General features: G+C 50.9%; 1 protein-coding gene across 1 annotated transcript; it reads left to right on the top strand.

Annotated features, from left to right (window-relative positions):
- Positions 1 to 1,042: 1,042 nt before the first annotated feature.
- Positions 1,043 to 19,904, top strand: LOC136315524 (sodium-dependent phosphate transport protein 3). Its single transcript, XM_066247202.1, has 12 exons — positions 1,043 to 1,186; positions 5,653 to 5,762; positions 8,113 to 8,333; positions 10,643 to 10,876; positions 10,963 to 11,050; positions 13,318 to 13,404; positions 15,471 to 15,589; positions 15,715 to 15,876; positions 16,356 to 16,488; positions 16,585 to 16,732; positions 17,557 to 17,647; positions 19,189 to 19,904. The coding sequence occupies exons 2-12, from the start codon at positions 5,735 to 5,737 to the stop codon at positions 19,321 to 19,323; spliced, it is 1,446 nt and encodes a 481-aa protein (XP_066103299.1). The 5' UTR covers positions 1,043 to 1,186; positions 5,653 to 5,734; the 3' UTR covers positions 19,324 to 19,904.
- Positions 19,905 to 20,944: the final 1,040 nt, after the last annotated feature.

Genomic DNA, 20,944 nt, shown 5'->3' with positions numbered 1-20,944 from the left:
TAGAATTAAAATGTCCCCAATAAGAGGGCTCCCATGAGAGGGGAATATTTGAAGATGAAAGAAGGGGCCCCGAGCCAAAGGATACAGGTGCCTCTAGCAGCCGGGAAAGGTCAGGATTCTGCACTCGCACCTCCAGAGAGAGTGTGACCCTGCCGGCACCTTGTTTTTTTGGCCACTGAAGCTCATTTTGGATGGCTGACCCCCAGAACTATAAAGATAAATGTGATAAGCCACTACGTGCACGTTAATTCATCACAGAAGCACTAGAGAGGAATGCAGAGGAACCAAAAAGCTAAACAGACGCCCTGGCTCCAACAGGCTTTTGGGGTGGGGGTTAGGGTGAGACTAACCAGGACCAGGGAAACTCAACTACTACAGTTTGAAGCTAATAATGCCAGAAGGGGCAACCGCAACCCCCCACTGCAGTTTATGAAGGATCGTAAGTCTAAATGGGAAGGCCCAGTAGCAACCACAGTCCAAAATTTAAGAGTCACACATAGGACACAAGTTCAAGAACCAGGAGTCGAGCAGAGATGGGGTTAGGGAGGACAGGGCAGATTCATGGAAAGATATCCCAGCAGCGAAAGTGCACGTTTCCTAGGCTGTGGGCACCAATGCTTCAGAAAACTCGCCCTGACTTAACAGAGCCCCCTGACGGGAACGTCTCCAGCTGACACCTGTATCTCGCTGGAGTTGCCCAATGACCCCGCGAGCTGAGCACTGTGACCCTCTTAGCTGATGTAGAAACCGGCCCAAAGACGGTCAGTGACTTGTCCCAGGCCGCAGAAAACACGACGAACTGAAGATGCCTTTGACTTCAAGGCTCAAATCCCCAGGCGGTCTTCCTTTGGGGGTGGGAGTGGGGGTGGGGGTGGGGGTGGGGGTGAGGGTGAGGGTGGGGTGTCGTCGATTTTTTTTTTTTCGGCTGCTGCACAGTTCAAAGCAGAAAAGTGTGGCGTCATCTTCTGAGATGCACATCCTATCAGTGAGAACTTGAAAGTCAAGTTAAAAATTAAGCGCCGGAGCCAGACTTGGGCTCTGGAGCCTGCCTGCTCCCTGCCTGCCTGCCACGTGGCTCTTGTTCACCCTCTGTGAGTCTGTGGCTGTGTCTGAGATGGGAGGAAGGATGGAAACGGCTTCCGGGTAGCTTTACAGTGAAGCTTAACCGTCTGGTTTGATGGTGAAGGTAAGTGCCTCTCTCTTTTCGGGTCGGACGATGGTTACCAATACCTCAGTGCTCTGCTAGAGGGAGGACACAGATTGAGGGAAAGTCAGACAACAAACATGGACACCAGCCCAAGGACCTCCATCTGGGAATGGTTTCTGGCTCCAAAGTGAAGAGATTTTCTAAAAAAAAAAATAAAATAAAAAGGTAATTGATTCAACCAAGACCCTAGAGCAGGGATAAAGGGGTCTCCAAGTACCAGTGGACGCTCTGAACGATGGTGGCTTCTCCAAGGATTCCCTGAGCTTTAACTATGACAAGCGTGGTGCATTGGACGGGCTTTTGCTGGGGAGGAAAATACAGGATCAGGATTCACAGGGTTTGGGTTTGGGGACCGGGAGGAATGAGCCCTCAGGTTTCTCTGTATATTTGAAAGACCGGAGGCAAGAGAACTTGCTTGCTTGTGGAGAGCACCTGGGTGGTGAGCTGGGCGGAGGTGTCCGGAGAGACCCTGGCTGGAGCTCTGATATGAGAAAAGCCCAGGGGGGTGGAGGGAGGACTCAGGAGGGTCCCCAGAGGACAGCACAGCAGGGCTCACGCTGGCCTGGAGGACAGAGCCCAAGGCTGTCCGTGGAGGAGAAGCAGATGGACACTCCTGCGCACTTCCCGAGCTGTGGGTCCCCCAGGGGCAGTGTCCAGCTGCCCCTTCCTTTGGGCATAACCTTATCTTCTAGGGTTTCCCACTTTTACTGCTCAGGACACTTTGTTTGGGGTTTTTTTGTTTGTTTGTTTGTCTTTTTGGTTTTCTTTTCATGATTAAATTCAGAAATGAATTGAGCGCAGTCTAAATAATCAACTGGAGTAGCCAACTGTATTCCAGAACCAGCGGCCTTCTGAAGGGTGGGCAGGTGACAACGGGGCCTCGGTTTCCCTAAAACCGAGTGACATCCTCCCGTGTTCTCTGATGTGTCCGTCAAGCTCACCCTCCCTCGCCCAGCAGGTGGATTCTAGTTCTCAAGAACCCACTTTTTAAAGGAGAAATTTAAAAAACCAATCTAGCAACCCAGAGCGTGTTTGTGGCAATACGTTGCGTGGGCTGCGAGTCTCCACTGCGTCACCTGAGAGAGTTCAAGCGCCAGTCCTGGGGCCGCCTGTGGTTATTGCCGCTGGGAAGGTCAGTCCCGGTTCACAACGTGTCGTGTTTGGCGGCGAGGCAGCAGCGTGTGCCTGGGACCTCGGTTTTCACTACTCACAACGGCCCCGTGAAGGACCGTCAGCCGTGTCTTCCCTGCAAAACAAGGGCGGCTCTGAGCACCTCCGGAGCGTGCTCTGGTTCTCTCAGCTCTCGTCCCCAGCACGGCAGAGACTTAGAGCCCCGGGTGCCCTTTGAACCGCAGGTCCGTGCTCTTTCAACCCCGTTAACATTTACTCTGAGTAAATGAGGAGACCCGGCTAACAGAGGTGATGCAAGACGGGCTGGATATTAGGGGAGACCGAGGGACAATGGCCAGACCGTTCGAGAAGAATAGTGAGTTCGAGACTCAGCAGAATAGGGGGGGAGGAACTACTCTTTGGTTTACACACCAACCGTATTCTCTAGGGTTATTTGTTTCATATCCATATCTCCAACTCCATATTGCAGCAGAATTATTTTTTAAAACGTGGGATTTCTCTTTAACTTCGCTTCCATTTTCCTATGTCTACTTAAAACACCTGTGACACTAGGGAGCTCTGTGTTTTGCAGGGGTCCCTCCTGCATGGGCAGGTCCTTGGCATTGTTTACCACTGGGCTAAGTAAGACTCATTCCCCGGTGTCTGTGCCTATCGGTTATGCCGATGCTCAGACCCCATCGTGTCCTGAGCCTGGTTTAGAATAGTTTGAGGGGTCTACCTGCTTTCCGCGGTGGTCTCGGGCCAAGGAAACACGGGAACTAAAAGCCAAAACTGGCTGTTAGCAAAATTAGCAAAATTGAGACACATTTCTAAGGAGCATTTGAAACCAGAAAAGCAAGAGCAAGGATGGCTGGCAACAGGTAGCCTGGGAAAAGGATGGTTTGTGATACCATTTCACTAACAACAAAAGCCAAGAAAGAGGGGTCCTTTTTATTTATTCATTTATTTATTTTAAGTAGTCAAAGCTCCACTTGAACGTATTCTCATCATCAAACCTCTTTCTGGGTTAAAAGTCAATTCGAAATCATACCAATTTCTATGTAAAAGACCTCAAAATGGAGTTACCCCAGTGTGGTACTTAAAATACGATCAGAAAGGGGAAGTCCTAGTAGCAGAAAAAGTCCCATCGTGAGGGCACCGGGGCTGGTTTCGTGGACGGTGTGACTTGAGGTGGTTTCTCAAGCTTTTTCCACACCAGAGAGTCTCCCAGCCTCTTCCGGGGGTAGGGTTCAGGGTCGCGAGTTTTCTCAGAGGTTGGTAGAAAAGTTTTAAGTGGGGTGGGGGGGTGCTTTCTTGTAGCTGCAGATGTATTTAAAGAGTTGCCTTCAGCCAAGTCTTGGGATCTTACAGAACAAGGGAAATCAAAAAGAAAATGGTGCCCTGGCCAGTTGGCTCAGCGGTAGAGCGTCGGCCTGGCGTGTGGGGGACCCGGGTTCGATTCCCGGCCAGGGCACATAGGAGAAGCGCCCATTTGCTTCTCCACCCCCACCCCCTCCTTCCTCTCTGTCTCTCTCTTCCCCTCCCGCAGCCAAGGCTCCATTGGAGCAAAGATGGCCCGGGCGCTGGGGATGGCTCCTTGGCCTCTGCCCCAGGCGCTAGAGTGGCTCTGGTCGCGGTCGGGCGCATGCGGGAGTCTGTCTGTCTCTCCCCGTTTCCAGCTTCAGAAAAATACAAAAAAGAAAGAAAGAAAGAAAGAAAATGGTGTGACTCTGGGTCAAGCAGGTGTCGGTTCCAGTTTGCTCCAGCTGGGACCCGAGTATGAGGTGCTGAGCTGACCTTCCTGGTACCGTCCAGAGCCCACAAGTGTGAGCGAGCGCCTTCCAAGGCGGAGGAAACACCACCATGCTTCCTGCTGCTGACCTTGTCTTGTTAGCACGTGGGCATCTGTTTGGGCTCATTGTAATCAAAATAGAGAATTTCAAAAACTTCTTCCCAGAATCCTCGAGGCATTGGGCAAGCAGAAAACTATGCTGATCATGGTTTTTTTTTAAAAAAAAGCCGAATTCCTGTTCTTTCAAAGACACTTAGCTGCTTCTGTTTATAAAATGAGTATCTACTAGTTGTAAAAAAAAAGAAAAAAAACCCAAAAAAATCACTTGGTAAATACGGAAAATCATGAAGAATAATGTGACCACTGCGTTCTATAAGCCAGGACTCCCCCCTCCACCCCCCCTACCCCCCCCCCTGCGGCTGGCCGCTGTATGAGTCTGTCTGTTTCTCTCCGGAGGTGTTCACGCCAACAACATGGGCATCGCGCCTGAGTGCAAGCATTTCTGTACTGTTTATTCAGCACCTTTGAGGAATTATTTTAATAAAGCCCATCCTAAGTTGTTAGGTTAATTTGTCTCTGAGGTTATGCAGTAATAACACTGCAAAGGATATTTGGGGGCACACCTCTTCATCCATATCTTTCCTTCTGACTCTTCACCCTAACATCATAGATTATGAGCATCCCTGTGGGCGCGGATGAGTCCTATTCAGTTTCTGCGCAGAGAGAATGCAAAGCTTTGAATGATGGGGCATAAGCGTGACCCGTGTGTTTATAAAGTCACGGGTCCTTCTGTTCGGGAATGGCTGCAAAATGGACAATATTCTTCGGGTGATGATTGTTCCTACAAGAAATCTAGTGTAGGTATCCCCAAAGAGAGCTTGGTTGGTGCGCACCAACTCTGTCCCTTTTGGAGGTCGTGAGATTTCCTCACCTCTCAAAATATCATACCTGGGTTTATTCGTAGTGGGAAGAGAAAACCCTCAGTTGGTACAGTTTTGCAGGTGATTTGAAGACCTTTTCAGTCCGTGTTCTGTGTAGCAGAGAGGAGCTACACATTCTAAACCTTTAAAGGTAACACACACAAGTGTTACAGATACCGCCCTTTGTGCTCAAAGATGACACCGTGGGGCACTGTCCCGACGGTGTAGAGGGACGGAAACCGGTCAGAATGAAAGACAAGGCTGCTCTGGGGCTCCTGCCTCAGCTCTGGACCTTCATTTAACTTTCCTGTCTTCCGACTTGGCCGCAAGCCATCCCACTCCTCACCTGTGTGCCTGGTTCTCTCTGGTTTGCGATTCTCCCATTTAATTCCTGCAGCCCCACTCAGAACAGGGGGGGGGGGCAGGCGCGGATAGAGAATTTAAATGACGCAGCTGGGGCTTTCTTACAAAAAATCTAGTCCCTCGTAAGCATCCCAATACCACCACCACGTGCGCTGTGAGGTGGAAGTCAGGTAGCAGCCGGGGTTGAATCGAAGTGTGTACTGTTGCCGAGAAAAGAAGGATGGGCGCGTCACGTTGCGGCTGTTTCTCTCTCCCTGTAGATCAAAGCACGTCGTGGTGAAAGAGATTCGGGGCCAGCTGGCCTCTGCCACGGAGTGTGGTGCCGTTTCCCAGAGGAGCCCAATGGACCAGGGGCCGTCCACCAGGAGAGGTAAGGCCGCCCGTGCTGCTTGCAGCTGCCTCGTGGAAGGGTGGCCGTTGTCTCCGTGCCCCTGGCACATCCTTGCTCCCCTCTCCTCTCCTTCCCCTCATGCCCTCCTTGTAGAGTCTCTCAGCGCTGCCTGAGGCCGGCTCCACATCCTGTGACCTGCTCCTTAGGGAGCCCTGCGGACTTGTCGATCAGAAATTAAGCCAAACAGCCAGTAAATCCTGGGACGTAAGGGATGAAATGAGTTTTGAAACAGTCATTGGATACAAACGCCCAATCTATGCGTGAATCCCTGTGATGAGACCCCCGCCGGGCAGCTGGCTACGTCCCCTGAGCTTGGAAATCTCCAGGAATAAAGAAATGATTCTTTTGCAGGCAACCAATTCTATCCCTGAGCCAAATGGCTGTTAAAAAAGATTTCTTCCATTATATTTTCATCTGTTTCCTCACACTTCTCTCTTGTTTCCCTTTAGTCCAAGTTCTCCAAATATGCAATATATATATAAACTTTATATATATATATATATATATATATACACACACACACACACACACACACACATACAAACTCCCATCATTCACATGGGAACCCTTCAATACTGGCCCATTGTTACACTTTTTAAAACCATTGCTCTTGTAACATACTGATACTCTTCCAGCCCCATATCACCTACAAACTCCATAAAAATGATTCGCATTATTAATTTTTTTTCTTAATTGAGAAGTCGCGAGCAGAGAGACAGACTCCTGCATTCCCTATGACCAGAATCCATCCAACAAGCCCCCTATGGGGCAATGCTTTGCCTGTCTAGGACCATTGCTTGGCAACCAAGCTATTTTAGCACCTGAGACTAGGCCATGGAGCCGTCCTCAGCACCTGGGCCAACTTTGCTCCAATGGAGACTTGGCTGCAAGAGGAAAGAGAGAGATAGAGAGAAAGGAGAGGGGGGAGGGGGGAGAAGCATATGGGCACTTCTCCTGTGTGCCCTGGCTGGGAATCGAACCCAGGACTTCCACATGCAGACCGATGCTCTACCACTGAGCCAGCGAACCAGGGCCTCACTGTTAATTTTTTAAAAAGCTGAACACGCCTGACTGGGTGGTGGCGCAGTGGATAGAACATTGGACTGGGACGCAGAGGACCCAGGTTCGAGACCCCAAGGTTGCCAGCTTGAGTGTGGGCTCATCTGGTTTGAGCAAGGCTCACCAGCTTGAGCCCAAGGTCACTGGCTCAAGCAAGGGGTCACTCAGTCTGCTGTAGCCCCCCAGTCAAGGCACATATGAGGAATCAATCAATGAACAACTAAGGAGCCGCAACAAAGAATTGATGTTTCTCATCTCTCTCCCTTCCTGCTGTCTGTCTGTCCCTCTCTCTGCCACAAAAAAAAAAAAAAAAAAAAAAAAAAAAAGCTGAACACATGCAGAGGCAGGTCCTGGTAATAACAAAAATATTTCCACGTGAATGTCACACTGGAGTTAGTGGAAGTGCTCAGTTATGCTCTAACCTCAGCTATTTTCAAAGAAGATCCTGGGCATTTGACCAGCTTCATTCAAAGGCAGCTGTCTAGTATAAACCTTCAAGATTTTGGGTAAATGAATATGCAAACCAGATGGAGCCCCGATGTGCAGCTGGGAGAAGTGTTTTGTGACGGACTCGGCCACCACCTTCCTCCTTCACTTTATTCTGGAAATATGTGAAATAAATGCCCTCGTTTAGGGCTTCCTGTATTTCTCATCTGATTCCCATAGTTGCTTTACTTGATTTTAAAATTCCAGATTCACTGTCCTGAAGCCAACTAAAGTAAACAACAAGGGAGGGTTGCCCTCACGGTCATTCTGGTGAAAAGAGACATGAGGCCTGACCAGGCGGTGGCACAGTGGATAGAGAGTAGGCCTGGGACGCAGAGGACCCAGGTTCGAGGCCCCGAAGTCACTGGCTTGAGTGCGGGCTCATCCGGCTTCAGCATGGCTCACCAGTTTGAGCGCAGGGTTGCTGGCTTGAGTGTGGGATCATAGGCATGACCCCATGGTCACTGGCTTGAGCCCAAGGTCGCCGGCTTCAGCAAGGGGTCACTCAGTCTGCTGTAAACCCCCCCCCCCCGGTCAAGGCACATATGAGAAAACAATGAATGAACAATAAGGAGCTGCAACAAAGAATTGATGCTTCTCACCTCTCTCCATTCCTGTCTGTCTGTCCCTAACTGTCCCACTCTCTATCCCTCTCTCTGTCTCTGTCACCAAAAAATGAAAGAAAAAAAAAAGAAAAGAAAAGAAATAGGGGGACAGCCATGTTTTCAGTAGGAAGAGTGGCCTCAGCCGGCAGCTGTCTGAATCCCTCCCCGTCCTTCCCTAGGCGCAGACCTCTGCTCGCTACGCTGTGGACTGGCTGTGGTCATGCACCTCTCCAACCTCACCATGATCACCCAGCGCGTGAGTCTGAGCATCGCCATCATTGCCATGGTCAACAGCACTCAGCAGCCGGCTCCGGCCAATGCCTCCAACGCCTCCACAGATGGTCCTCCTGCGGACGCCCTCGGGGACTCCAGCAGGTCCAGCCAGGGATTCCACACAGGGGTGAGTGGAAAGAGTGGCTCCTGGTCGGGAGAGGAAGCCCAGGGTGAAAGGAGGACTTCCTGGTCAGGAGAGGAAGCCCAGGGTGAAAGGAGGACTTCCTGGTCAGGAGAGGAAGCCCAGGGTGAAAGGAGGACTTCCTGGTCGGGAGAGGAAGCCCAGTGTGAAAGGAGGACTTCCTGGTCGGGAGAGGAAGCCCAGGGTGAAAGGAGGACTTCCTGGTCGGGAGAGGAAGCCCAGTGTGAAAGGAGGACTTCCTGGTCGGGAGAGGAAGCCCAGTGTGAAAGGAGGACTTCCTGGTCGGGAGAGGAAGCCCAGTGTGAAAGGAGGACTTCCTGGTCAGGAGAGGAAGCCCAGGGTGAGAGGAGGACTTCCTTCTTGGGGCTGCGGAGAGAGAGGCATGAATTTTTGACGACAAACTTTTTAGAACTGAAATGATAGTTCTTTGAGCTATGGCTTAACTCTGTGATAAAAAAAAAAAAATATCTTTCACTGGGGTTATTACTATCACTACTAAGTGGGGGAAGATACAGGAAAAAATGGTGAAAAATTCTGAAAAGGAACAGTTAGTGAGTGACGTCAATGAAAACATAGGCCCCAACTAAGTTTCTGCCCGATTCTATGCTGGTCTCCACACCTTTCAGGGTCTTCAAGCCATTTCACAGCTCTAAGTTCTGCGTGACGAATGGTAATGCCAACAATTTTTGCCCATAGGTCTGCAAATAGATCTGTCCTGCAGAAAACCAGCTAATACTCCTCCACTTGCCCCTCAGTGGGATAAGCCAGTTTTGTGATTCATTTAAAATCATTTTCAGCCCTGGCCAGCGTGTGGATGTCCCAGGTTCGATTCCAAGTCAGGGCACATGAGACAAGCGCCCATCTGCTTCTCCACCCCTCCCCCTCTCCTTTCTCTCTATCTCTCTTTTCCCCTCCCGCAGCCATGGCTCAATTGGAGCAAGTTGATCCTGAGCCCTGAGGATGGCTCCCTGACCTCGGGCTCAGGTGCTAAAAAATGTCTCCAGTTGCAAGTTGCAAGGGAGGAACACCCCAGATGGGCAGAGCATTGCCCCCTGGTGGGCATGCTGGGTGGGTCCCGGTCGGGGCACATGTGGGAATCTGTCTCTGCCTCCCCTGCTCTCACTAAAAAAAAAAAAAAAAAAGAATTAAAATAAAAAGTTTTCAGCATTACTTCCTGCTTATATACCTGTATGTAGCTCTTTGACTTCTCCTCTGGACCAACTGTAACATCTGACCGTCCTCGTGTTATGTGATTTTGTTCCCTTGGATCCAGCTCATTGACGATGACCTCTCTCTGTCATTCATTCTGCACATTCCCTCTCTTGTGCTCAAGGATCCAGGACACACGCCTGTGGCCAGACTCCTCCCTCAGCGTGCTGAGCCCCTCTGGAGTCTGGCTACACTTCTCAGCACATTTGTCACTGCCAGGTGACCCAAGGCCAGTCTTTGTCCCAAGCAAGCAGGAGCCCTGCTCATTTCTGATCCCTCGGTAGCATTCCCAATGCTAACAGTCCACTTTTCTGTTTTCTTCAGTGAGGATGAATTTCCCTGTTTCTCTTTGTCCATATCACCGTCGCTCTTTGAGGGATGGTTCAAAGGTTCTGTAGCCTTCCTGGGACCTTCCCAAGTTGTCCTTCCTTCTTCTCCAAGTCCCTTTGCCACTGATGTTCATCGCCAAGCTTGAATTCTGACACGAATCATGTATCTTGCATTATTTAAGTAGATAAAGTATTTTATATTTTACTTTTTTGGGGGGGGGCTCCTTCATTCAATTTATAACATGATGTTTCATATCTAGTGGGCTACCAAAAATTATCTGCTGATTTCACTGGAAGAAGAATGTGACTGTACTCACATAAAACACCTGTTTTAGGAAGCCCGCACTGCCAGGGCAGACCATCGCCCCTAAACTTGATTTTAGGGACTGCTTGTCATGAGAGCTTAGTAAAGTTGCATCTTCCTTATTCTTTGAAATGAGAATCAACATGTCACCCAAATTTCATCAGAAGCAAAACAGAAAGGAAGCCTTGTCACAGGTGAAATATCTCTCACTGTCTCCTTTCATTTACATCTCCTTTATCTCCCCTATTTTTCCTTCTTCTGAGAGGAGCAGATTCAGGGTATCATTGGTTGTTTGGAAAAGGTGGAATATTTAAGTTAGATTTAAAAAGAGAGAGAAAAAAATAACTTTGATACTTTCCAGTAAGGTCCCACCAACCCCAAGCAGCTCTGGCTGTGAAGTAGACTTTCTTAGTGAATAATTTTTTCTTTTCTTTTCTTTTCTTTCCTCCCAGACCTCTGTGTATGAATGGAGCCCAGAGACCCAGGGCCTCATCTTCAGTTCCATCAGCTATGGGATAATACTGACTCTGATCCCGAGCGGATATTTATCAGGGATGTTTGGGGCGAAACAGATGCTCGGAGCTGGCTTGCTCCTCTCCTCCCTTCTCACCCTCTTCACGCCGTTGGCCGCTGACCTCGGAGTGGTCTTGGTGATTGTGATCCGGACCGTCCAGGGCATGGCCCAGGTATCTCGATATCATCTTCCCCTGCATGGAATCCAGACCCCCAAGTTCAACGAGCGAGTAAAGGCCTTAATGGACTCTCCTTTCAGGGGATGGCGTGGACAGGTCAGTTTACAATTTGGGCAAAATGGGCTCCCCCACTGGAACGGAGCAAGCTGACCAGCATTGCAGGGTCAGGTAAGGATTCCTGAACGGATCGCGGCTTCCTGGCTTGCTTCACCTTCCCATTCCCACACCTTGCTTTTCGATTCATGGGATGGTTTGGGGGAGAGGGAGTCAAGGCCTTCCTCAAAGTTCTGAGACTGTAAGATGGTGACACAACAGTTAAGGAGGTTACATCTGTGCTGGAAGGCCCCCTGCAGCTCAGCACAGAAAAGACCTTTGTGAACGACTGTAGCATGGCCGGGGGAAACAGTGTAGCACTTCAAGACTTCTCACAAGCGGGGAAAGATCAACTACATGGTAGAAACACCATGGTAGCAAAGATGTCCACGTGAGAAGAGAGACGAATGCAGTTCGGGGTGGGACGAGAGAAAGACTGGAGGGGAGAGTTTCAGTATGTCCTATGGTTCTGGGCACTGCGGTGTTCTGAGCTGATCCTCACCACCCTGCGTCTGATGGAAGTACATACTACATTTAACCTTCATTTGCAAAGAGGGGAATGAACGTATGTTAATGTGCGTAGGGATTAAGTCCATGGCCCCGACAGCCCTTACCAGCAGATGATAGAACTGCGATCTGAGCTCCAACGGTTTGGCTCTGGGGTGCACAGTCTGTCACCATGCTGGACGCAGTGTGCGATTTAACCGAGGAGAACTCAGTGTCATTGTTATTGGCCCCTCTGATAGCTGAGGGTGTGCACCTGAACAGAACGTAGGTCCCTCCCCAGCCTGCCCCTCCTCCAAGTCCATTGCACGGCTGCACCCTGCAGACTTTTCCCGCAAAGCGACCCTCCCCTCACATTGCAGTGAGTGCCCTTGTCTCCTCAACCTGGGGGGGGGGGCTCCCCATTGGCCCTCTCTCTCCTCCAGCTGTTTCTTCCAGCCTTCTCTTCCCACCAAAGCCACGATGGCCGTTTCTGCTCACCTGCCTGGGAATCTTCAATGTGTTCATCCGTAGTCGCGGATGAAGACCGACGCCGCTGTGCCATGGGTACAAAGATGCTCCGCTGTGTGGTCCCGAGGGCTCTGCCCCTCAACACCCCCCTCTCAGCAAGGCTCAGGGAGCGACAATCACATTCCGTCCTTACTCCTCGTGGGTTCTCCTCCGACAGGCTCCTTTCCTGGAAAGTCCTTCTGCGTCTACCTTCCTGTTACCAAAATGCCAACCACCCTCCTGCTCTGCTCATGCCAACGATTCCTAAATTTATCATCACTTTTAATTTCTCCTCATGTATACTTTTATAGCACCTTGTAGTTTTATTATATTCTACATTGGTTTTTGGGTTGTTGTTTTTTGTTTTTCAAATTGGGATCCTTTGGCAGGGTCATCAAATCAATGATGTGGCTCAAAACCAGTATTTAAAAATGAAAGAAAATGGATAGGATAGGATAGGATAGGATAGGATAGGAGTAGAATAGATTAGAGTGGAGTAGAACAGAATAGATTAGATTAGAGTAGGATAGAATAGAATATTGTACATGGTAAAGCTAAGTACCGAGACTTGAAACTTGTTTGAGGGTGTGTGTGTGTGTGTGTGTGTGTATTTGTTGTTATATGTCTGTGTGTGTTTTGGGTTGCTGTGTAAAACGCACTTCTTACTGTGGATCTCTGTAAAATATGTTCAGACTACAGGGACTACATTGCATTGCACTTTTGATAGTGAAGGCTGTTCATGCTTTTCTCCCCAACTGGACTAACCAGTCCTGGAAAGTAGGAACTATGAATTTTTGGAAGTCTTTTTTTAAAGGCGGTTTTTTTTGTTTTAAATATTTTATTGAATTTATTGGAGTGACGTCGGTTAATAAAATGTTACAGGTTTCAGGCGCACAGTTCTAGAATATATTATCCATACACTGCATTGTGTGGTCACCACCCCGAGTCTAGTCTCCCTCCATCACCACCTCTCCCCCCTCTCCCCTCCCCCACCTCCCACCCCCTTCCCCTCCTGCTTCTGTCCCCAGCATCCTGTCGGATGCTCTCAGAAGGTAACTCTGGTTTATATGGAAATGTATAGGTGGGCTGTGGATTTGGTCTGGTTGGTGTTAAGGAGCCACTGAAGGGCATCTCATCATCATCATCATCATCTTCGTCATCATTATTATTAATTCTAATTCCTTTCCTCCACATGACTTCATTGGGGAGATCCAAGTAGCAAGAAAGACTCTCGTCACCCAGTAATTCCAAGTCTGCCACCTCACTATTGGGACGATGTCCTGGGAGGCCACTCACTCTCAGCCTTTGCCGTGTTTCTAAGTGGTTTTCTCTCCTTCTTCTCTCTTCAGGGTCAGCGTTTGGGTCCTTCATCATCCTCTGTGTGGGGGGACTGATCTCACAGGCCTTGGGCTGGCCTTTCATCTTCTACATCTTCGGTGAGTCGCTTCCTCTCACTCCTGAGCCTCCGTTTCCCAGGCTCTCAGCCTCCTTCTTCCCACATGATGGAAAGGACCTTTGCTACATGGAGACAACCACGAATGCTCAGGACCGGTGGCTTTCTTGTTTCTAGTCCGTGCGGTGACTATGCGAGTCGCCGACTTCGGAGGAGCCCCAAGGATATCTATAAAAATCTCTACCATCGCCCTGGCCGGTTGGCTCAGCGGTAGAGCATCGGCCTGGCGTGCGGGGGACCGGGGTTCGATTCCCGGCCAGGGCACATAGGAGAAGTGCCCATTTGCTTCTCCACCCCCCACCCCTTCCTCTCTGTCTCTCTCTTCCCCTCCCGCAGCTGAGGCTCCATTGGAGCAAAGATGGCCCGGGCGCTGGGGATGGCTCCTTGGCCTCTGCCCCAGGCGCTAGAGTGGCTCTGATCGCGGCAGAGCGATGCCCCGGAGGGGCAGAGCATCGCCCCCTGGTGGGCAGAGCGTCGCCCCCTGGTGGGCATGCCGGGTGGATCCCGGTCGGGCGCATGCGGGAGTCTGTCTGACTGTCTCTCCCCGTTTCCAGCTCCAGAAAAATACAAAAAAAAAAAAAAAAAATCTCTACCATCATCTGCAACACCAGGTCCCCTTCTGTACGTGGCTAAGATACAAAGTTGTTGACGAACATGGTAAACGTGTCCTCATGTTTCAGTATAATTCTTATTTCTGCCAGATGCCTTTCGCTTATCCTCTCCCGGGTCAGACTCTCAAGCTCAATGTAAACGCCCCTCCCCTGCGGGGACTTCCCGTCAGAGTCGGCCCTTCCATCCCCGGTGGTGCGACCTCGTGTTTCTTCCTCACGCTGCATTGTTGAATAATCGTTGAGTTCCCTTTGCCCCTCTCCACTAGACTCTGACACGCTTCAGTCACAGAATCCACTCTGTAATACACTCCACTGTCACAGTTCCTGACTTCCAGCTTTTATAAACAGAAGAATGGATGATCCAGTCATTACAGGGAATTTAAAGAACATTAGTCCCCAGAATCTATGAAGATAGAACCTTCTTCAAATGACACATCTCAGGGATGACACAAGTTTCTGTTCTGTTGTGATAACACCAGATGGTGTTGTTATTCAATTATGTTTCGGGCTCAGACAGCTTTCTCACTCATGATGCTAATTATCCTGGGTCAGTTTGGTCCGTGCGTGTAAATCAAGTACTCTCAAGAAATATTCCTTCTGGAAATCTGTGGTAGGCATGTTGAAGATTTTTCCTCGCCCACTAGTTTTTGTTTGTTTGTTTGTTGTATTTTTCCGAAGTGAGAAGTGAGGAGGCAGTCAGACTCCCGCATGCACCGGACTGGGATCCACCCAGCAAGCCCACCAGGGGGCAATGCTCTGTCCATCTGGGCTGTTGCTCCACTGCAGCTGAAGCCATTCTAGTGCCTGAGGTGGAGGCCATGGAGCCATCCTGAGTGCCCGGGCAAACTTTACTCTAATGGAGCCTTGGCTGCGGGAGGGGAAGTGAGAGACAGAGAGGAAGGAGAGGGGGAAGGATGGAGAAGCAGATGGGCGCTTCTCCTGTGTGCCCTGGCCAGGAATCAATCCTGGGACTTCCACATGCTGGGTCGACGCCCTACCACTGAGCCAACCGGCCAGGGCTCGCCCACTGGTTTATGACAGGTTCTTCCACGCCTGCACGGCTGCTCCCTTCTTCAGTCCTGAAGACACAGGCCTTCCAGAATAAGACAATGTGGGCATTAAAAAACTGCTGCTGATGACATCTGACACCATAACCACTGAGTCTTGAGTGTCATCAGTCTGCCATGCAAGGGTACGTGTGTGCTCATGCTGTCTCCAGAGGGCTTCGACGGTGACAAATGGCCATCCCTGTTTGAGCGATAATACCTGGAGAGCTTTACTTACAAGGCGGTGTGTAGAAGAACTGAAATGAAGAAGTCGGAAAACTTCGGTCCTTGTGATGGAATCGCCACGTGTCAGTGGGTGTTCTGGTGGGTGGAGGTAGACCACTTCAGAGGTCACAAATTACCTGAAAACTAACCGGACCCCGGCTTCCCAGGTAGCCTTGGCTGTGTGTGCTGTCTCCTGTGGTTCACAGTGATTTATGACGACCCCACGCATCACCCGTGCATAAGCGTCAGGGAAAAGGAGCACATCGTGTCCTCGCTGGCTCAACAGGTACCGCCCCCCCCCCCCCCCCGTGGCCGCAGAGAGGTCGCCAGGGCAGGGGAGGAGTGCTCTCTCAGGAGGGGCAGCTCGGGCCTCTTCCAGTAAACCCAGGTTGACGAGCTGTTCCCTCTCAGTCCACTCCTCATAGACGCGCTGTCCCCATCAAGGCCATGGTCCGCTGCCTACCGCTGTGGGCCATCTTCACGGGGTTTTTCAGCCATTTCTGGCTCTGCACCATAATCATAACGTACCTGCCGACGTACATCAGTTCTGTGCTCCACGTCAACATCAGAGAGGTGAGCGCACTTCTGAGACTTCCACCAGAACGATCATGACCGCGGGGAGAGTTTTCTTCTCTGCCTCCTGTTACTTTCCGCCTTGGCACGCAACCATTTAACCCTGACAGCGACCTTGCGAGAGGCACGGTCGTGATCCCCAGCGCCCAGGGCGTACAGAGGTGACACCCTGTGTGACACAACCAGCTAGTGATAGAGCGGCTGCGGCATGTGTTTCTAACCACTGTGCCACACTGCCAGACGGGAGTCTTAATTCTGCAAGTTCTCTTAGCAATGAATAAGTACCTTTTGTCGCTGGAGACAGGGTGAGAGGCAGGTGCTGGCCGTCTCGCCCGAGACGATGTTCTTCCCTCATGGGAAGGGATGCTGATTTCTTTACATCAACTCGGTGTCAGCGGGGTGGGCCGATGGTGATCCAGGCCACACTGGAGCTCTGGGCTCCTCTGTCCTCACTGGGTCGGTGTCCCTCCTCCCCCCAGAGCGGGGTGCTGTCCTCCCTGCCCTTCGTCGCGGCCTCGACGTGCACGATCCTAGGGGGTCAGCTGGCAGACGTCCTGCTGTCCAGGAACCTTCTCAGGTTGATCACCGTACGGAAACTCTTTTCATCCCTGGGTAAGGACAGGCAGGTGGGCTCGGGCGGGGCCAGCCCCCCTCTCTTCCACGCGTGGTCTGAGCGGGTCCTGACGAGCCGCCCGCTCCCTTGCCCAGGGCTTCTCCTCCCGTCCCTCTGCGCTGTGGCTCTGCCCTTCGTGGCTTCCAGTTACGTGACCACCATTGTTTTGCTGATCCTGATTCCCGGGACCAGCAACCTGTGTGACTCGGGGTTCATCATCAACACCTTAGATGTCGCCCCCAGGTATGGCCTTTCCCTGCTTGCTTCCATCCGCCGGGCGGCTCTGAGGTGCCAGATGCCTCTTCTTCCTGTGACTCCTTCATGCTGTTGACATACAGTCAACATGGCAGAATAGTGACCAGTAACTAGAAAGGTCAGCATGTGGCCTTGACCTCCGGCATTTTTAGAGCGAAAGCTTCCCAGGCAGGTCCCCATCCACAGCAGAGACGGGACTGTTTCTCCAGAAACGGACCCCGCAGGGGGTGTTTGGGAAAAGCTTCCAGAACGTTGACAACCTTCGCCCCCAATACGGACACAGGCACCATGAACCCCACCCTCTCGGAGGGGCTTCTCGTGTCCCCCACACACACACACACACACCCGGTCCTCACAACCCGCTGGCTGCCCGCACTTTACAGGGGAGCAGCCTCAGGCATGCAAGGTCAGGTGGCGTGCCCGACGCCTCTCCAAGGCGAAGAGCCAGGGTTTAAACCCCGGGCGTTTTGTCTGGAGTCTGTAGCCCTGTCCACTCCACAAACATCCAGGTGGGAACCTGGGCTTCCTCCCCGGGGCAGGGGGGACACACCCGTCTCCTGGTTGTCCTCTCGGCGGTAGGTGGTGTCAGCGCCAGCACACAGGCGTGGCCCCGAATGTCATGTCGCCAGGGGAGCGAGACGCTGCCTCAGGCGAGGTGACTGCCCTTAGAGCTGAAGCGCACCCGCGCTCTCTCTCTCTCTCTCTCTCTCTCTCTCTCTCTCTCTAAGAACAAGGTTGCTAGGAAACGCTGACTCCACGAAGCAGCCGCTTTTGCACCAGAGCATCCATCACGTCCTGTCCTCTCCCCGCAGGTACGCAAGCTTCCTCATGGGCCTGTCCCGGGGATTCGGGCTCCTGGCCGGGATCATCTCGTCCACCGCCACCGGCTTCCTCATCAGTCAGGTCGGCCGCGCATTGACCACGTGTGGGCGGCGGGTACCGCTTGGGGCACCGGGGATGCGCAGGCGGACCTCTCTGCTCGCGGCGGGGCTGTGGGGTCCAACGGGGAAAGCCAGCATGGGGGACAGCACACCCCGTCTGCTCTGAGCAGACTGAGTCCGGTTCTGGGGGCTCAGGTTCCCGGGAGGGGGGTTATGTGCTGAACTTCTAAAAATGAACAGTGTCCGATGGAGGAAAATGAGCAGCAGTTCAGGCAGAGAAGACAGCACGGCTGACGTTCTGGAAGCGCAAAGAGGTTCTAGTCATGCCCAGAGTGAACAGCCCTCTCAGGCTAAGAGAGGAAGGCTGGGCCTGACCAGGCGGTGGCGCAGTGGATAGAGCGTTGGACTGGGATGCAGAGGACCCAGATTCGAGACCCGAGGTCGCCAGCTTGAGCACGGGCTCCTCTGGTTTGAGCAAAGCTCACCAGCTTGATCCCAAGGTCACTGGCTCAAGCAAGGGGTCACTCAGTCTGCTGTAGCCCCCTGGTCAGGGCACATTTGAGAAAACAATCAACAAACAACTAAGGTGCCGCAATGAAGAATTGATGCTTCTCATCTCTCTTCCTTCCTGTCTGTCCCTGTCTGTCCCTCTGTCTGTCACAAAAATAAAAAATAAATAAAAATTAATTAAGTAAATAAAAAAGAGAGGAAGGCCATGCAGAGGGGGAGATGATGACGAGTCTATTCAGGCATATTCCCCACTTTTAAATGAAAAATTCACGAATGGGAACACAAGTGTCCAACTGGTCAGTTTGAAGAGAACTAGATTGTGGTGGACAAAGCAGGAGCATGGCCAGGAGGCTGGGTCCTGGTGGAGGTTGGGATGGCAGGTGCTACAGGAAAAAATGAAAAGGCAGAACCAGGCTGGGATGGGTGGACCACGAGGGTCAAGCTACAGAAAACATTTTCGATACCTTTTAATGTGACCTGGTATCTGGGTGAATGTTTGACCGAGCTGCTAGGGAATATACTGTGAGGATAACGGTGGAAATGAACTTGCACTCACCAGGCCTTGGTGAGGCCCATTGGGCCAGCAGAACAAACACCACTTGCCTCCTGTGGGGACGTCCATCTAAGCGGTAGTTGCCATCTGAGATCTGCCCAACAGCCTCAAGCAAAGCAAAGCAGGGCCCACAAGGAAGCAATCTGAATGACATCCTTTCAGGCGTAATTTTAAATGAGTAACGTGCTATTTTCATCATGACGGTGGAGATCCAAAATCCAGAAGGAAACATTAGTGTAGTTTCCTTTATTTTGGTGCAAGGAAAAATCCAGCCCGACTCAGAACCCAATGTTGATTTGAGAGTCATTTTTGCTTCCAAGTTCCGTAAGGCCTTCGCCCATCATTTCAGCTACGTAGCTATTTCATGTTGCTCCCTATACTCTTTGTGGTCAGCATGGCTGTACTCAGAACAGAGGGTGTCCAGGACTGGCCAGGAAACTACTGGGGAAATGATCAATTCTGTTTTTGTTTGTTTGTTTGCTTATTTGTTTTGCTTCCAGGATTCTGTGTCCGGATGGAGGAATGTCTTTTTCCTGTCTGCTGCTGTCAACATGTTTGGCCTGGTTTTTTACCTCATGTTTGGACAGGCAGAAATACAGGAGTGGGCCAAAGAGAGGACCCTGACCCGCCTCTGAGGACACAGCAGCAAACTTCGATGTAAAACTGACCATCAATTTGCCAACAGTTTTTTTGTTTTCCTTTTTTGTTATTTTTACTTGTCTTCATTCTTTCTTCATCTTCTTCACCATAGACTCAGCGGTTGTCGACTCCGTCTAGGTGTTAGATTTTGCTGGAGAGTCTATGAAACATACTGATGTGCGGGCCCTCCTCCAGAGACCCTGAAGACATTGGTCTGGGGTAGCGCCCAGACACCACTAATTTCTAGACACTCCCCAGCGTGTCTAACACAGAGTCAGAGTTGACAGCTGCTGCACAAGCTTGAAACATCCATTCCTGTTGCCTTTGCATTTTCCTCTTTGGAAAGTACTGGGTGAATCAAAAATTGATGTGAAAATCATCACTGGTAACTACATTCACGGGGGTGATTATGGACGCAGCACAGATCTGCTGGAAACTGAACTCGTGATACAGAGCTGCGCACAGGGCGGAAGTTGACATCTATCATTCGAAGAATTGGTATTTTTATTGTTTTTATATATTGTGAAACTTGGATGTTTATTTATGTGGTTTAATTCTATTAAAACTTATATGCTGCCTGACCAGTGGTGATGCAGTGGATTGAACACCAACCTAAGATGCTGAGGGTCCTGGTTCAAAACCCCACGGTCGCTGGTGAGAGCACAGGCTCAAGGGCTTGAACTCAGGCTTACTGGCTTGAATGTGGGATCATCAACCTGATCCCGAGGTCACTGGTTAGAGCCCACGGTCATTGTCCTGAAACCCAAGGTTGCTGGCTTGACCACAGTCAAGACACATATGAGAAGCAATCAATAACCAACTAAAAAAAAAATGTGAAGTGCCCTGGCTGGTTGGCTCAATGGTAGAACCTCCATCTGGTGTGTGGAAGTCCCAGGTTCCATTCCTAGTCAGGGGATGCAGGAGAAGCAACCATCTGCTTCTCGATCCCTCTCCCTTCCTCTTCTCTCTCTCTCTCTCTCTCTCTCTCTCTCTCCTTCCCTCCTGCAGCCATGGCTCAGTTGGAGCAAGTTGGCTCCGGGTACTGAGAATGGCTCCATGGCCTCACCTCAGGTGCTAAACTAGCTTAGTTGCCAAGCAACAGAGCAGCAGCTCCAGATGAGCAGAACATCGCCCCCTAGAGGGCTAGCAGAGTGGATCTGGTCCGGGTGCATGCAAGAGTCTTGTCTCTCTGCCTCCCTACCTCTCACTTATTTTTTTTTAAAAAAGGTGAAGCAACTATGAGTTGATGCTTCTCATGTTTCTCCCTTCCCCTCTCTTTCTTTCTCAAAAAAAAAAAAAAAATAGAGATAGTTTCCAGTGGGAACTTGACCCCATTTCTCATAGAAATGGTGGCACTAAACAGGACCTCTGACTCAAACTTGAAGAAAAAAAGGATTTGCCAGGATCATGTTGAGGACTGGCAGATCCAAACAGATAGAACAGGGCGCATGAGTTCACAGCTTAGAGTGAGTGAAACAGCAGCTGAACCCCAGAAAATGGTCCTGACCACTCACTCAGTCGTCTCCTGTTTCAGGATTTAGACCCATCTGACAGGATGGTCGGTCAGCGGCCCCTGAATCACCTGAGCCAGGGCTGGACACGGTGAGGTTTGGGACA

This window comes from Saccopteryx bilineata, chromosome 11 (assembly GCF_036850765.1).
Source record: "Saccopteryx bilineata isolate mSacBil1 chromosome 11, mSacBil1_pri_phased_curated, whole genome shotgun sequence".
Lineage (NCBI taxonomy): Eukaryota > Metazoa > Chordata > Mammalia > Chiroptera > Emballonuridae > Saccopteryx > Saccopteryx bilineata.
This window is presented reverse-complemented; position numbering and strand designations above follow the sequence as displayed.